Here is an 18624-nt window from a genome sequence, read left to right as displayed (position 1 = left end):
CACACACACACAGCCTCTGCCTAGGGAGCAGCTGACATCATTCTCCTCTCCCAACTGAAAATTCCAACTGCCTTGGGGGGGGGTGAGTTTGAGGTGTGGAATGGAGTGTAGTCCAATCAGCTTCCATATGTAAATGACCTTGGAACGCTGGCCGGGACTGCACAAAGCAGCCAATGAACCCAGCCAGTGTCTTCCGAGTGGCAGTTTTTTCGGCCTAACACTAAAGGGGCCAATTTTAGAATTCTGGCACCCAAAACTCTTTTATAATAAGGGAGAGATGTAAGAAGAGCGCCATAAATGGGAGGGAGGAGAAAAGTTGCCAGCTCTGGGATGGGAAACTCCTGGATATTTTGGTGGTGAAACCTGGGGAGGGCAGGGGTTGGATCGGACAGGGACTTTAGCAGCGTATAATGCCATAGAGTTTGCCCCCAAAAACAGAGCGTTGCCCCCTGAAGTCACCAATGTGCCCACGTCACTTCCGGGTGACATAAGCACATCACGTTTTTTTCTGCCAACGTCACTGTTTGGGGGGAGGGATCTGTGGAGCCCACAAAACCAGGCGATCCACCAAGCCCAACTGAAGAATGGCTACCCTACAGAAACATCATGTCTCTTTCCCCCACAACTGGTGACCTGCCTTCAGGAGATGAAGGAGAATATTGCTTCTGCAATATTCCCGTGGGGGCAGTGGGCAAGCCTCTTCCCCCAGGCTCTGAGGGGCTCCAGGGATAACAGTGGCAGGGGTGGGGGAGTGATGTTATGCAATGACATGCAAATTCCTAGAGTGTCATGATGCCACTTCTGAGTACAAACCAGGAAGTGTTGTCATGATGCTTGAGGAATTTAAAAAATCAGTATGGTCCCAAAAGGCTCCCAAGTGCTGGCACCCCTCCGTTCTGTCCCATGGCATCCATCAGCTGTAGGGTTGCCAAGTGGAACTTACCTTGGTGGCGGGGGACTCCCGGATGGATCCCGGAGTGCGTGTGCGCCGCACATACGTCACCAGGAAGTGACGTTATGACGCCGGGCACGCCGGGCACCATAGAGTTTTCCCTTGTATGGCCGTGGCCCCGCCCCCAGCATGCCCGCGTCACTTCCGGGTGATGCGCACGTTGGGGAGGAGTTCCCCCTGGGGCCCGATCCGGCGGCGCCAGGGTTTCCCCGCCCCCCGGGGGGACTTGGGATCCCTAATCAGCTGTGCCTAGGCCATCCAATATCAGGGAGCGGATGCAGACTGCAGACTTTACTCCCAAGTCCATAGAATGAATATCAGCCGTACATTTAGGGGTCAGAAAATGAAAGCATGTACTCAGGGATACTATTGGGTTGAGGCCTACATTTCCCCCTTGATCCCTGTATCTGGAGCAAGAGTCATGTTATGCCCCCTTTAAACTACATCCTGGAGCGTAACTTGTTTACTCTGTCCCATGAAACTCAATGGGAAGCACCACACATCCACCTGCATTCTTAAGCTCCTCTCCTTCACCATTGTGAGTCATGGGAGGAGAGTGTGACAAAAGACGAATGGATGGACATAAGAATGGTGAAATCGCTTTATGTCTCAGTATAAATGAAGGCCAAACTTGTTTTACTCACAAGTGTGCAATACTAAGATGTCTGCTTAAAAAAAAAATTAAGTAGATACCACAGAAGCTGTGACAGCTGAACAACTGGAAGAGTGTCAGCAGTCATGGGGTTTTTTTGCAAAAAAAGGTGCAAGTATCCATATTTGCCAAAACTCTTTACATGTCTGTGCTGTTGAGAAGAAGAAGAGGAGGAGGAGATTGGATCACCACCCTTCACTCGAAGTCTCAGAGTGGCTTACAATCCCCTTCCTCCCCCCACAACAGACACCCTGTGAGATAGGTGAGGCTGAGACAGCTCTGAGAGAACTGCTCATGAGAGAACAGCTCTAAGAGAACTATGGCTTGCCCAAGGGCACCTAGCAGCTGCAAACTGAGGAGTGGGGAATCAAACCCGGTTCTCCCAGATTAGAGTCTGAGCTTCTAACCACTACACCAAACTGGCTCCCAGGTCTCTATGCAAGATGCTTTTCGGAAGAAATTCCTTTTGGTTTCCTGGACAGATCTGTGGGGGTTTTCTATTACATTCATACCTGCACTCTTCTTTTCTTCTCTGCGAGTGCGCTTCAGACGTTTCAGCATGCCCCTCAGGTCAGTGATCCCATACTGAAATGCAATTTTCTCATAGTCATTGGGATTGGCGTTCTTCAGAAGCTCCCACACATCTATATCAGGTTCTTCTGGCTCTTGTTTAACCTCTCTGGAAAATAAATAAATGTAGCACAAGTCAGCACAATAAAACAGGCATCCATTCCAAGGAAAGCTAAATTGGAAATCTTTTAGCGAAGCCTAGTGATTTAACTCAAAGGCTTAAGGATAGGTCTGAGCCAATGAGATTGGTTGCCAGTCAGACATCCTTATAGTAGAAACGAAGGAGGTGTACTTACCCTAGTCTTCAATGGGTAACGTTTTTACAGATCTTGAGTTAGCCTTTTGAGTTCAAAAGAGCTTCTGTACGGTTTCATATGAAAGAAACTGGAGTTCTGCACCAAGCTATTGTTTTTCCATGTGTGTGATTCAACTGATGAGAAAGAAAACTGCAACATGTGCTTTGAAACAGATAATTGCTAGGGCCTGGTCCAACAGTGAGTGATCAACAGCAAATGACATTAATATCTGCTGAATCTGGCCCTAACAGGTGGCAAATGGGAGCCATTTCAAGCAGCTGGTTGTTAAAGAAGTCTAATTGCTGATGGGTATATATTGACTGTTTCAAGAAAAGGGAAGCTGTTGTAACTATCAACAACAGTGATTTGAAAATACACCAGGGCATCTTTCTCAGACCAATAAGTGGATTTCTTTCTCCTTACTACAAAGGAATTTTTGAAAATAATTTTTACCTCATGGTAAAGTACATAGGGAGGGGTTGACTTAAATGTTCCTGACATGAGTCCTGACTATTAACTCAGAGAGATTTTTGAAGGCTGTCAAAATGTGACAATGAAGATCAATCCGTGTTGAACTTTCAGAAGGCTGCCTTCCCCATGTGACATCTCCAGAAAAAAATCTGAAAAAATAATCTTGAAGAATAGAGAAAATAGCCAAATGAATTCCCCCTGAGATGTGTTGCTCAGCTTAATTTTTACCATGATGTTGTTACCTGTCAGGTTCACATGATCATGATGTCCTGGAGATCTGTCCAAAAACTGTTACTTCAGATCTCAACATGAGATCATACATTCAGACGTAATGGCCATAACATAGAGAATAACAGGCAAAACTCTCTTTGTAGTGACTTCACCATATGAAAACCGAAAGCAAGCTTGGGTATATGTGACTTTTATGTACGTGACTTTTATTGCATGGCTTTTTATTGAAAAGTTCATGCTTACAGTTTATAAAGATTGGCTACTTACTGCAAAACACTGCTGTTTGAGTGAGATTCCACCTTCCCAGCGATCAGGTCAAAATACAAAGATATTCAGAAGCCGAAACACATTAAAAGGACATATTCTCATTCTAATAGGCTGATCATCCTAGCAGCGGCAACACCTCTCAACCACAACAAGAGGTATGCACGTGCATCAAGATGAACCAATATTAGATTGTAGTTGAGAATGAGGTGCATCCTTATTTTCAACCCATTAGGGAAATAAACTTCCAGACTCTTCATTTACATTGTTCAACTGAAGAACAAATCTTTGAGCAAACCAACATGAAATGACTATTCTTGAGTGGAGAATGGGCATGTAACTTGCTTCTTTTTTTAGGCGGTATAGCATAGGATGTGAACCCTTTTGTGTTTTACTCAAGTTTCTGTCTTGCTTAAAATGTACTAAAAAAAGAGGCACCAATGAAATATTCCAGTTGTTTTGCGCCTGTTAGAATGTTAACTTGTTTAGCTTTTGCCAAAATAGATCATTAGTTTGTTCTGGCAATCTAAAAGCCCCTCATACTGTCATCAGAATTGAAGCCCTGCCATCAGCCATTAAGATCCTTATGCATAAGTGGTTAGGTCGAGCTCTTTTCTGAAACCTATTGTCTCAGGGAGTGATGAAACTTGGCTTATATCCAGCAGCTGAGTTGATTTCCTCAATGAGTTAGGTTCCCATTGACAGCTTAGTTGAATTGCTCCTGGTGATCTGATGCATGAGAAGCCCTCAACATGCTGAAATGCAATGTGTTCTTTTGGCTATTTGATGGCTGCTATACCCTGACATAACCTGTTATATAATCTGACATACTTTCCATGTTGGAAAGAAACCGCTATTGCAGACGAATCTACCGTCCACCGTCGAATTCAAAGGAAAAAAGATCCTGCTGTTAGGTGCCTAGTTAAGAAAAAAATACCCTCCCCTCACCATTGTACCCTAGCTTAGATAAATTGTGTATGTGTCTGTAAAACCGCTCTGAGCCATATGGATAGGGCGGTATATAAATCGCAAATGTAATGTAAAAAGTTTGATTCTGTCCCAGTGAAGTCTGTTATGAAGCGTATGTGTTTCGTGGATGCCACAGTTACCAACCTGAAATTTGGAAACAGTCAGAATATATATTTATAAGTGTTCAGATTTTTCCTAAAATAAATATACTTGGAAAAAAGAAGTTTGATTTCAGTGAGCAGTGAAATAAAAAATGAAATATAAAAAGTGAAAATAACTAGAAACATAGAAATTATTGAAATGGTCCTACATAAAGCACTTATGTGGTAAATAAGTAAAACTTGGATTCCTGAAGACAGGTGACGGAAACCTATCCTAGTATGCACAAAGTATTCTAAACCTTGGTGATGCAATGCTGATTATTAACAATATAATAGTCACCAGATTGCCTTGAAAGTCTCATTTGCCCATTATCCAAACAAGAGTTACATTTCTATAGATTTATATGTGTACACATATATATATATACATAAAATTTATGTAGCAATCATAGGTATAATTCCACAAGACTGCAAAGTTCACTAGAAATCTTTCCACACACAAGTTATATGTTAGTAGGAAATGATAAAAAAATCCAAGTATCACAAACATATCTTTCAAATATACTGGTAGTAATATGAACACCCATAAGAACATATCAAATGAAGAATCCTACATAGGGAAGAGAACATGGTCACCGGGTGAGAATGAAATGGAATTAAAAATGTGTGTGTATAGCCCAGGCAAGCTGGATAGCCCAGGCAAGCTGGATCTTGTCAGATCTCAGAAGCTAAGCAGGGTCAACTCTGGCAAGTCCTTGGATGGGAGACCTTCTTGGAATACCAGAAGTCAGGAGGCAAGGGCAGGTTTATTCAGCCATCTCTCTGAATATCCTCCAGGCCCCCAGTAGGGGTCAGTCACAAGAGGTCGCCATGACTTCCAGGTGTACACACTCACAAAAAAATCCCAAAAATACCCCCCCAAAAGTGTGTGTATATGCAGTACTTAGCCGAGTCAACTACCAGCCTTCTCTGCAGGATATTGGATAAATTCCTGAGAAAGGACTTAATTCCCCCTCGTATCAGGGCCAAAGTAGACATCACAGTTTTTAAAGAGTTCAGTCCAGGTTTGTCTCCTTGCAGCTAAACAGCAGCTGTGGGGGCTGTTTATAAATAAATGAGAGTCGGATTGAACGGGAAACTGTGATGTGTGGGGAGGAAGGGCTCTTGTCTTCCCCTCCATGCCATTTTCCTAGCCTAAACAGGCACTGGAGGGAGTTATTGGCCTCATTTTAGCTGCTCCACATGCATTACTCTGAGAGTCAAAACTGGGTTTGCAGGACTCTTTAACAAATGTAACATCTAGTTTGGCACTCAGCAGTCTATGAATGGTCTAATCAGGGAACGTTTGTCCATCTCAAAAGTGCCTCAAGTTATCTCGGTAAACAAGGTTCTGGTCTAAAATTATGAGGAGATTAAAACGTTTGTGCTCGATAATGGCAACTGTTCTATTAATTCTAGAGATATTTCCTCAGAAGAACTGCCAGGGCCAAGCAAGATTGCTCCTGGACCATCTTCTTGGCCATGGCTCATGAGTTTGGGATGTCTGAAAGGATTCTTGTTTGTTTGTTTATTTACTTACTTCATATATAATCAATTTTTCTCCAAGTGGCTTACAGCATTCTCCCCTTTCTCATTTTTTTCCTTATGACAGTGCTGCTGGCCCTTATGGATAATTTCCCTCCAGGGCAGTCTTAGGCTCTGGCCTGACATCCCATGGCCCCAGCCCCCCAACTTTCTCACCAGGCTCAATTGTTTGAATTGCTCTTCCCTATACAGGAAAATTAAACAACACCATGCAGACACTAAACAAACATATATATACTATTGGCAACTGCCAGGAAGACCTTGACCCATGTTATAATGTAAGCAACACAAGAACATTCCTGTGTTGTTGAGTCATAATATGGGTAGCAGCCCTAAGAAATATTCTGTGACCATTATGGTTTCTTGTTGACATACTGAACAGCATTTGGTCGGGATGGAGCTGTATTAATTCTCAGCAAGGTTTTGCCCCTTAAAGATTAAAGTTGGGAACATCAAATGGAAGTGATGGCAGCATCTTTTGGAGGGATTAATTCTACACCTGACAACTTTCAGTGTAAGAGCCTAAACCATTTTCAGTCCACACCTGCTCACTTCATCACTTGGTTCTCACCTACGTTTCAGGAGACCACTAAAGTCAAGTTCTCCTGCATCCTCTTGTCCTTCACCGCTGTTGTTAATAAAAAAAAGATCAAATCGTTGTTTAATACCCAGGGAGATGAACAACACATATTGCATAAACTTTAGAGGTCCTACAATGCAATACTGTATAGACAGGCAAAGGAGAATATTATGCCAACACAAACTTGTGTTCCTTTTCACAGGCAGGAGACCTGCCATAACAAGTACTTGCTAAAAAGGGAATACAAAGGTTTGTGTTGCTTCCACTTACACTTTTCCAGGCAAATTTTTTTTGCAGACCTGAAGAGATCAATTTGCCCACATTTGTGTTTGACATTCGTGTAACACAAATGTGAAAGGCGAGTCAGCACAAAGGATTTTGTTTTTATTTTTACTTCTACTAATATGCCTGCTTAAAAACAAAGGGCTTGTGCTGATCCCAGTTATAAATATGAAGCAAGAGCTTGCATTGTTGCGAATGCTGCATCGAACAATGCACAGCCGTATAAAATACCAAAGAGAAAGCGAAGTTTCTCTTATACTTGTCAGTTAACGAAAAGGGTTGGCAACTGAGTGTCTAACCCCCTTTGCACGCACACAGGCGTGCATGTACGCGCACACACACACACAATGTCTTGTTCACTATTAAGATTAGATAGAAAGGGATTGACAAGAAGATACTTTCCTTTCTAGCACATGTTGAGCAATAACAGCGTTATTGCAATATGTCTAGACAGGGCTGAATGTATTCCACATACCTATGGATTCCCCTGGCACCTGGTTTGGCATCCGGAGAATCCAATCTTTGGGGAGAGGGGGAGGTTGATTAAGTATTATGTTTCTAGTCCTCATGGTTCACAGTCAACTGAAAAAATGTGTAGTGAATGTTTGGAGCTCAGAAACAAAACACAGTGATAGGAAAGGTTTTTTCGGTGATCAGGAAATGGAGTAACAGTAGCCTGCTCCGTAATCTCTCCTTGACCAAGGAAGACAGCGTGCTGTATTAGAGGTTAAGAGTGACTAGTGGTTAAGAGTGACGGACTCTAATCTTGAGAACCGAGTTTGATTCCACCCTCCTACACCTGAAGCCAAGCTGGGTGGCCTTGGATCAGTCACAGCTCTCCTAGCCCCACACAGTAAGCCTAGGTTGCTGCATAACTCTAAAAAACAGCTAGAACTTCAGGCTGCCAAACAATTCTAGGATCTCCTTGCTATGCTCTAAAAAAGAGCTAGAGCTTCAGGCTGCCACATACAATGCCATGCAATAATTTTACTTTAATTTCTCCTTGACTCACAGCCATTGTTTTCTTTGAGCCTCACATTCTCTGAAGCCCACATTTAATCTCTATGGCTCTTCTTTTCCCTCCTACCATTCCTGTGTCATCCAACCTTTGCACGCACGCACACAAATCTCCAGAAATAGGTCACAGAAGGAAAAAAAACCTCTATGCAAAGTTACTTGATTTATATTATCTATTCTAAATGTAGGATGTGGTGATTTCTGGAAGGGAATCAGGGTTCTGTTTACAGTGTAAAATCGATAAAGCTCTGCTTTATACAGACCAATAAGGGGTTAGGGCGGTATAATAAGTCGAATAAATAAATAAATAAATAAATAAATAAATAAAAATTACATTGGTGATGATATTGCCATTAACTATCAGCCTTCCTCACAGGGTATCCTTCAGTTTCCACTGTATATGGAAAACAGTTTTTTTCCTCTGAGAATGAATATTTCTTATTGTCCTGCGCCGACCCCTGGGACCTCTCAGAGCAGTGGGAACAGGCTGGGAGGCGAAGATGTTCCTATGACAGAGCCGCGGGAAAAGAAGGGACGTGCCAGGGGCAAGAATCGAGGAGCGTTACCTTGGAGCTGCGGGGATATCGGGGGCGTTATCGGGGAGCCGGGCGAGGCAGACTCTTCCGAAGTACGCCACGCGTCTCAACGAGTTAAGCACCACCGAATTAATCAAGTGAAAACAAGAGATTGGGAAAAGGGGAAAGAGGGGCACCTGTAACAAAGGAACTAATTGAGTGTGAACACAGGGTGTTTGAAATCACTGTGATAACCGTGTGTGTGAAGGGAATAAAAAGAGGAAACGGAAAACACCCGGGAGAAGAGAGAGAGAGAATCAAGAGGTGTTTGTTTCCGAATTTGAGTTGACTCCGGAGTCTGGCTTTTTATTCACGTGTCGAGGCATCACGAATCCCGACACTTATGAAGGGGGTTATCTAAGAGAAGTCAAGTAGCTTAACCCTAAAGTAGAAGAGAGTTGTGGGGATGAACAAAAAGAGTGGCCAGAATTGTAGTTGTTTCCTCTTCCTGCATCAGCGCTAAAGACCTGACCAGAAACATTTGGATGGGACAGGCTGTGAGAATTTGGAGATGGGAAGCAAGATCACCTGATAAGTGTTAGCTGGCTAGAGAGCGTGCTTTGCAGAGAGTGATGGTGAATACTGACCCAAAAGGGTTAAAAAAATTTCCTGTAACAAAGGGACTGATAGTACAATATTAATATATTAGAAAGAACAGTGGTAGTCTCAAACAGGTAAGAGCAATCATGTTTAACAGCAATTATCTTTAAAAGCAATGACATTGATAGATGCAGAGTATAATGTTTTCTTTTCTTCCTTTTTAATAGAAAATAGGGCAATCCTTATTCTATTTTCAAGAGGTTTTTTCCTGTGTGGATACTTATTTCCACCAACAGGGGGCTCACTCTCCCCCAACAGCTTTTCTACATAGTCAGTAGACTTCCTGGGTTTGTAGAAAAATCCAAAATCCAAAAACTAAAAAAATCCCTTCAGGGACGGCTGAATTCCCCCTTTTGAAATGGCCTCTGCAGGGATCTGCTTCAGGCATCAACGGTGAGGGATTAGAATGTTTTTTGGGGGGGCTTCTAAGGCTTCTAACCCAAACATGGCAAATGGGGTTCAATGTGGCCAAGTGCAAGGTGATGCATATTGGAGCCAAAAATCCTAACTATAAATACACGTTGATGGAGTCTAAACTGGCAGAGACTGATCAAGAGAGAGATCTTGGAGTTATAGTAGATAACTCACTGAAAATGTTGAGACAGTGTGTGACTGCAATAAAGAAGGCCAATGCTATGCTGGGGATTATTAGGAAGGGTATTGAAAACAGATCAGCCAACATCATAACGCCCCTATATAAATCAATGGTGAGACCTCATTTGGAATACTGTGTGCAGTTCTGGTCACCACACCTTAAAAAGGATATTATAGCTTTGGAAAAAGTGCAGAAAAGGGCAACTCAAATGATAAAAGGGTTGGAACACTTTCCCTATGAGGAAAGGTTAAAGCGCTTAGGGCTCTTTAGCTTGGAGAAAAGACGACTGAGGGGTGACATGATCGAGGTTTATAAGATTATGCATGGGAAAGAGCAGGTAAAGAAAGAGGTACTTTTCTCCCTTTCTCACAATACAAGAACCCGTGGGCACTCCATGAAATTGCTGAGCGGTCGGGTTAGAACGGATAAAAGGAAGTACTTCTTCACCCAAAGAGTGATTAACACATGGAATTCACTGCCACAGGAAGTGGTGGGTGCTACAAGCATGGACGGCTTCAAAAGGGAATTAGATAAGCATATGGAGCAGAGGTCCATCAGTGGCTATTAGCCACAAGGTATAGCTAGGGGCTCTGGGGCAAGTGATGCTCTGTCTTCTTGGTGCTTGGGGGGGGGGTCAACAGTGGGAGGGCTTCTAATGTCCTGGCCCCACTGCTGGACCTCCTGATGGCACTGGTATTTCTGGCCACTGTGTGACACAGAGTGTTGGACTGGATGGGCCTTTGGCCTGATCCAACATTGGCGTCTCTTATGTTCTTATGTTCTTAAACAAGTGAGCACAGGTATGTGTAGGCAGGTGGACTCATAAAAATGTATATGGGCTTGTAACTTTTATGAACTTTTGCAAACAGGATAACACAGAACTATGATTTATAATTATTAGGCTAACTCTAAATTACCACTTACCTATTTGTTTGGCAGCTTGTAATATTGTCCTTAAATCACCATGTAGAGATTGCTGGATTCCCTTCTCTGAATTTTCATCAATAAATTTCACAATTTTCTTCCAGCTAAGTTCAGAGTACAATAACTGTTCTTGTAAGTGTGATCTTTTGTTCTGAACACAAACAATATAAATAGTTAGAGCATTTCTTTTTTTTAGACATTTGAGGGGTGGAGCCTGGAGAGGGTGGGATTTGAGGAGGGGAGGACTAACCTTTTTAGGTAATGTCATAGACTCCACCCTCCAGCCATTTCCTCCACGAGAACCACCATTGCCAGCCTCCAGGTGAGGACTGGAGATCACCCAGAATTACAACTGTTGTCCAGGCGACAGAGATCAGTTCCCCTGGATAAAATGGCTGTTTTGGAGGGCTGAGTCTATGGCATCATACCCTGCTGAGGCTGCTTGCCACCCCAAGCCTCACTGTCCCAAGGCTCCACCTCCAAATCTCCAGGAATTTTCCAACCTGGAGCTGGCAGCCCTAAGGTGAATTGATCTCTGTAGCTGGGAGATCCGTTGTGATTCCCAGACCACTGCGACTGCTGCTGTAGGGGGAGAGGAAGCAGGTGGGTGGCTAGGAGCACTGCCACCACTGCTGCTGCTGCTGCTCTGCGGAGTGGGGGATGAAGCAGAAGGAGGCTGGGAGAGTGATGGGGGCAGAAAGAAAGAATGATGGGGTGGGGGCAGAAAGAGAGAGAAAGAGTGATGAAGTGGGGAGGCAGAAAAACAAAGAGAAAGATGACAGGTCAGAAAGAGAGAGGAAGTCACATGCATGGAGGAGAAATAGAGAGTAAGAAAAGGGGGCAGAGGGGAGAAATAGTGTGAGAGAGGTAGGGGGTGAGGAGAGGAAGCAAAGGTGTGACAAATGAGATAACCATCCCACAAGTTTCTTGCGGGTCTCCACTTGTTGATATATATTGGTGGTACAGGACAAGGGTTGCCGACTTCAGCTTTGGAAATTCCTAGAGATCTGGGGATGGAGCTTGGGGAGGGGGGAGATTTGGGGATGGAGCTTGAGGAGGGAGGTCAGGAGGGATGTGATTCCATACATTCCCAAAGTACCATTTCCTCCAGGGGAATTGATCTCTGTAGCCTGGAGATCAGTTGTAATTCCAGAAAAAAGCCAGGCATCCCCTGGATGACGGTAACCCTATGTAACAGGATGGTTTTGGGATGCTGGTACTCCTCTTTTGCTGATCAACCCGCAGGGATATGCCAGCCTTGAATACAGGCTTAGTGAGGCCTGGCCACTGCCTCAGCCACCACTGCAAAAACAGGCAGGAATACTAAGTTCTCCTTTCCTCTGTGGTGCCAAGGGGAGTAGCTGGGACAACTTGTTGCTGATGTTACTAGTCCATGTTGGATAAACAAAAGTTCGAGTGCGCGGAGAGGGGGTTGACAGATAGGGTTGCCAAGTTGATCTTCGCCGGGAGCGGGGGGGTTCCCAGCCGGCATCTGGTGCGCATGCACGTGCCACACGCACATCACCCGGAAGTGACAGGAGGACGCTGGGCACGCTGAGGGCGGGGCCACAGCCATACAAAGGAAAACCATAGAGTTTTCCCTTGTATGGCCGTGGCCCCGCCCCCGCGTGCTCAGCGTCCTTCCGTCACTTCCGGGTGACGCGCACGTCGGGGAGGAGTTCCCCCTGGGCCCGATCCGGCAGCGCCGGGGGCCGGGCCTCTGGGGCGGAAGTTTCCCCACCCCCCGGGGGGACTTGGGATCCCTATTGCCAGACTATTGCTTTGTCTGCTAGCAAATCCCCTGAGAAGTCCTTTCCAAGAAGAGTCCTTGGGCAGCTCCCAAACTTTGGCACCTTTGGAATTTTGAGAGGGGGTGGTGGGCACCACTCCAAAACGGCTTATTTGGGAGGCAGGGCCAAACCCAAAATATCTGCCACATGAGGCAGAGCCACTTCCCTCCTTACTCTGAAGAAGATTTGCAGGGGAGAAGTAAACGAAATAAAGGATAGCCCAGGTGGAGGAATGGAGAAAGAGAAGGGGGAACAGAGAGGAAAGTCTGAAGGGAGAATGGAATCACAAGCCTGAGTGCTTATCAGTCCTCCTTATCCTCCAGTTACTGTGGCTGCTGTTGCAGCTGTAGAAAACCCCTCAATTTGCACAAGGGTAGCCAATAAGCCCTGCCTTACAATGGCCCTGCCCACTGTATGAAAAGCTTGGCGGGTGCCTGGGGAATTATTGGTGGGAACCATGGCACCCACGGGCACCTCACTCAAGAACCCTGATCTCTCCTCTCCTGCCAGATGTTACGGGACATATGGACGATGACATCTGAAAGGGGCCAAGTGTCTTTAGCACATGCTTGTGTCAATGTGAGTATGAGACAGTGGTAGTGAGGAAGAGTAAAAGGATATAGAGGGAAGGAAAGCATATTATGTCATGCCCCATTGTGAAATTGTTGAATTGGCAGGGAAAAATATACTTCAATGGCATGACCACCAGAATGACAACACTAAATAAAGAGCATTTGTAAAAGGCGAAAGATTTGTGCGATCTGAAGAGAAACCAGAGTATTATCCATAGTTGTAGTTCCCCTTCCTACATTTTTCTTTGTAGTTTGTAGTCTTATTGAAAAAATAAAAATACCCCTTCCGGGGGTTTCAAAAAATAAAAATAAATAAAGAGCATTTGGAGTTACAAGACACCCATCACTATCAAGCTCAGAGAAGTGTGTTTGGGGGCATCTTTTGGTATGTAGACCTCTTCTCTGCCGTGCAGGCAGGTGGTGAAAGGGGTTATGAAATTTACATGAAGGGTACTGGGATGGCAAAATACAGCCCTTGCCCTCCCTGGCAGTCTTTAAGCAGCAGCAGGACAAACACTTGTCATGGATGCTCTCTTGGCTGGTCCTGCATTGAGCTGAGGGTTGGACTAAATGGCCTGTATGGCCCCTTCCCACTCTGTGATTCTGTGGACTTTTTAAAACTAGAGCACATCCAGATGACAGTTTTCTGTGCTGGGAGTTGAAGCTCACATGATGGTAAATGTTTTGAGGGAAGAATATCTATATAATATCTGTACCCCAGCCTGACCATATCTTGTACGAATGGGCACAGACAGAGCTCTCCCGCCCACACAGATTGAATTGCACTCAGAAGGTCATATTGTGCATTTAATATTTTACTTGTAAATGCTCTGCCTTGGAAATTAATTGGGGAAGCCCTGGAACAATGCTCCTCTGTCCTGAATTTAGAGCTGCCTGGACATGTACTTAGGATCATAGTACTGTGTTACAATAAATGTCCAAAAATGCTGTCAATGCAATGAATGTCTGAAAATAGACATCTGTTTTCCCACTTATCAGACATACACCCCTGGATTTAGGCAGATCTTGAAAGAGAAGGCAGGCAGAGATGAGCCAGTGCTTGGCTCTCGTGGCCCTTTCTTATGTACCCGGGGTAATGCCCATCACCACTTTGGGGTCAGGAAGGAAATTTCCTCTCGGCCAGATAGTTCCAGGGATGCTAGAAGTGTTTTGCCTTCTTCTGGGAATAGAGCAGGGGGTCACAGGAACCGGGGTGGGTGGGTAGGCTGTGAATTTCCTGCATTGTGCAGAGTGTTGGGACTAAATTACCCTTGGGGTCCTTTCCAGCTCTGTTCTGTTTCTTTTAATGCAGATAATCACATTTAGGTTATTATTATTCTCAGACTTTCATAACATTTATGTGGGATTTCCAAGATTCATATGTGAATGTCTACAGTCACCCCATTTTGCCTCTTGATGTGCCTCTCCCACATTATAATGGCACAGATAATGCTTAACATTTCTCTGTATGATGGTTGTTACCTCTGTTTGCATACAGCAGATCACTTAGTGGATTGGGTGTTTTTCCCTATGTCACCACAAACTTTTCTGTCTGCATGTTTGGGGTGGGATGATTTAGTGAACTGCTAAACACAAAACAGCTCATCTTGTAAGAAACAACTATCATACCGAAGGATTAAAAACAGTCTCTGTGATAGGGGTCTCCAACCTCCAATTAAAAACAGCCTCCAACCTTTTCCACCCTGTGGGCACGCTGGGAATTCTGGCACAGGGTGGTGGGCACAATCACTAAACAGCTGCCGCAGGTGGAGAAGCCAACCACAGAATGTCAGGAAGCACGCTTATGTATAACTTTCATAGTAACTCTTCAACATTTTAGGCGGAACCTCTGTTTAATAGAATGCCTTTTTATCGGCACAGCCAATCAGAAGCTGGGCAAAACCCCAACCTAGCTCTGCCCACTTTCTCAAAGCACTTGGCAGGCACCATGGCGTGTTGGAAAGAGCAATGTCTGGTGTACAAAGAAGAAGAGAAGAAGACCCTGCAGGGGGCAGCAGGAAGACATTTAGATAGGATAGTGAGGTATAAATGTCCAAAAATGTCCAAAATAAATAAATGTCCAACCTTCTCTCCTGTCAAGTGTCATTCCTTGTCTGTCTCCAGATCACTACTCTCTGGGCAATTTCCCGCTTCTTCTTGGAAGTGCCACACTCAGTCTTACCCTCTCTCTCAGCTAGTTAGGAACCTACCTCTGTCTCTCCTCTTTCCTATCAAGTCCACTTCAAAGTGCTGGTTCTTACCTATAAAGCCCTACATGGCCAGGGTCCAGCTTACCTAAGGGACCGCCTTTCCCCATATGTTCCCCCAAGGGCACTACGGTCTGGGGCAAAAGTATTTTGGCTGTACCAGCACCCAGAGTGGTTAAATATGCTGCTACAAGGGCCAGGGCTTTTTCGGTGGCGGCTCCTATCTGGTGGAATGAGTTCCCGGAGGAGACCAGGGCCCTGCGGGACCTGATGCAATTCCGCAGGGCCTGCAAGACGGAGCTCTTCCGCCAGGCTTTTGAGTAGGAGCCGCCACTTGTCACTATACCACCACCGCGTTGCCACTGGCAACGCGAACTGGCCTGGGAACGGAGAACCGATGTGGGAAGACCGATTAAGAATGAGACAGTAGTACCACCTGAAACATTGTATCAGCCCCTGCCTTGGATGTACTATGTGAGCACTGATTTTATATGTAACTTGAAATTTGATTGTTTTACTGATTTTACTGTTTGTATGGCATTGCCTCTTGTTAGCCGCCCTGAGCCCACAGTGGAAGGGCGGGATATAAGTTTAATACATAAATATATATATTAGTTCCTAAATAAACCTTTATCTACTCTTTAATCAGGTTGTGCTCTGTTGCTGCCTTAATTACTCTGCCAACATGGCACTCCCAGGCACCATGTTGGGGACTCCTGCTGTAGACAGCAACCATACACTTAGAGCCACCAGTGCATTTCTGTGGGTTGAAAGATTTCCGCACATGAAACATAACTTTCTTGCTTTCCCCTTCCCACTGTGGCCCCAAGTGCTCCTCCAAGTGCTCCATTTCAGGGGAGGGGCATTTTGGGCTGCAGCAGGAGAGGAAGAAGAGAAAGTCCTACTCTGCAAGCACAAATCCTCCCATCTGCAGAAGCACTCCGGCGATGGATCCAAGTCACTGCATATAAGGTAAAGGTAAAGGTTCCCTTGCTCGAAAGCCAGTCGAGTCCAACTCTAGGGTTGCGATGCTCATCCCCGTTTCAAAGCCAAAGAGCCAGCACTGTCCGAAGACGTTTCCGTGGTCATGTGGCCGGCATGACTAAACACCAAGGCGCATGGAACGCTGTTACCTTCCCACTGAAGTGGTACCTATTTATCTACTTGCAATGTCTTGCTTTCGAACTGCTAGGTTGGCAGGAGCTGGAACCAGAGACGGGAGCTCACTCCGTCATGCGGCACACTCGGGTCTCGAACTGCTGAACTACCGACCTTCCACAGCCTGCAGTTCAGCGTCTTAACCACTTGAGCCACCGCAGCTCAATAATCAATAATAATGTACAATAATCTAAATTACAGAAATGAGTGGGAAGGAATGAGTGGTTGTTAGCACTGAAGTCCTCCTTTTTAACTCTCATTCAGCATTCATTCTGTTGTGACATCTCTAATGTCTTGCCACAATATCTTATTACTATTTATGTTTAGCTGCTATGTTTGCTTTTAAGATAGTACAGTATTTGGGGTTCTCTCAGCATTTATTACTACAACACTTTCAAAGATTGCTACTGGAAGTTACCTTCTTTTGAATGCAGATCGGATATCGATCGATGGCGCAGAAGACGTTTCTACAGAAAAGAAAAGAAAGGATTTGGGATTGTGATAAGAAGAAGAAGAGTTGGTTTTTATAATCCATGTTTCTCTACCCTAAGGAGTCTCAAAGCAGCTTACAATCGCCTTCCCTTCCTCTCCCCACAACAGTCACCTTGTGAGGTAGGCAGGGCTGAGAGAGTTCTGAGGGAACTGTGACTGGCCCAAAGTCACCCAGCAGGCTTCATGTGGAGGAGTGGGGAATAAAATCTTTTAATCACTATACCACACTGGCTCTCATCTGGTTCAAAATCCAGCAGCAAGGCTTCTAACAAATGCTGATTATAGAGATCCCATCTCAACAGCACTGAAACCCAGGTACTAGTTTCTGGGCTCAATATAATGACCTGGCTCTTACCCTTAAAGCTCTAGACAGTCAGGGTGTCTAAAGAACTCTCTGCTCCCAAGTGGGCCTACCTGACCACTAAGATCTGCATCAAAGGCTCTACCTCATATGCTCCTTTCTTCCAGAGACACTAAGGACAGGGCCTTTTCTGTTGGGGCACCCTGCATAACTATCCACATAGCGCCAAATCTGACGACCCTCAACACCAGATTTTAAACTTTTCACCACAGGTTTTGTTGATGTTCCTTCTTTGTGCTTTTTTGCTGCTGTTGCTTCTTTGTCTGAGGTGCTATTTTGTTTTGGCTATATTTATTTAATGCTACTGTGCTGCCATTTTTTGGCTATATTTATTTAATCTAAGCGCACAGTACACTTAAAATCTCCTTCACCAGGCTCAAAGTAAGAATCCAGATTTCAGTCTTTGAATCTGGCACATAACGTGGCGCTAACTTTTACCAGGTGACAATTAGCCATGTAATCAGATAAAACAATTCACTCCTATAGAAGACAGGCTGGCTCCTTGCCTTCATGCTGCTGGATGCACATAGACTTTGAGGATTGTCTGGTTAATTGGCAGTCAGCTGCTGGACATTCTGTCAATTGTGCCCTGCCTCCCTTGCTGATTAATGAGCACTCTGACCTTGGTAATCTGGTAGGCTTGTTTTTGCAAGAATGAACATATATTGCAGTTAGCTGCCAGACTGCTGCAGGACTAGGATGTTTGGAAAGCTTGACTACATGTGTCCGGCAGCTGAAGCCACGGGGTCAGGTGATCGGACCCAGCAGCATTTTGGGGGACAGACAAGGTCCTTTGCTCTTGGATGATGAGCTCTTTTCTTTTTTCCTCAGTGCCAGAAATAAACGTTCTTCTCATGCCTTGGATCTCATGGGTAACAATGAGATAATGTATTCTTTAAACGTACTTGACATGGATTAGGTTGAGATCTTAGAACTACAATGGCCGGTTACCAAATTTTTGCACAAAGTTCATTGTGATGATGTTTTGTCTATGGTTGCCAGCTTGGGCTTGGGAAGTTCCTACAATTTCAGGGTAGTGCCTGGGGTGGGCTGAATGTGAAGGGAGGGGAGGAATGTCGAGAGGAAATGATGTCATACAGTCATGCAGGGGAACTGATCTCTGTTGTAATTCCAGGAGAACTCCAGGCCCCATCATAGCACCGATGTAACTGGGGCCAAGTAACTGGAACAAATCCAGTTTGGGAGATACTGTGGTTTGGTGGTATCTTGCTTAGGTGATTCTAAGGTGTCAGGCGCATCCTGAGAGAAAAAGGAGTTATTCCCATTATTTCACCACGCAACTGCTTCCAGTTTGTGGCCAAATCCCACACTTGGTGTCATTTATTTTAACAGTTTTGCAGAAAAGATCTAAGAGGTTGGC

The 18624-nt window shown here is 44.8% G+C and overlaps 1 protein-coding gene across 8 annotated transcripts in view; it reads right to left on the bottom strand.

Moving 5' to 3' along the window:
- Positions 1–18624, bottom strand: part of MYBPC1 (myosin binding protein C, slow type) — a 134945-nt gene that overhangs the window by 60390 nt on the left and 55931 nt on the right. For all 8 annotated transcript variants that reach the window (XM_015422091.1, XM_015422094.1, XM_015422097.1 and 5 more), the window contains 3 exons: positions 16809–16857; positions 6662–6718; positions 2117–2283 (listed from right to left, as the gene is read on the bottom strand). In XM_015422091.1, coding sequence (XP_015277577.1) covers positions 2117–2283; positions 6662–6718; positions 16809–16857 — 273 coding nt within the window. The remainder of the gene's footprint in view (positions 1–2116; positions 2284–6661; positions 6719–16808; positions 16858–18624) is intronic.

The sequence above is a fragment of the Gekko japonicus genome, unplaced genomic scaffold (assembly GCF_001447785.1).
Source record: "Gekko japonicus isolate JY-2015 unplaced genomic scaffold, Gekko_japonicus_V1.1 scaffold280, whole genome shotgun sequence".
Taxonomy (NCBI): Eukaryota; Metazoa; Chordata; class Lepidosauria; order Squamata; family Gekkonidae; genus Gekko; species Gekko japonicus.
The sequence above is the reverse complement of the archived record's forward strand: the minus strand, read 5'-3'. Positions and strand labels throughout refer to the sequence as shown.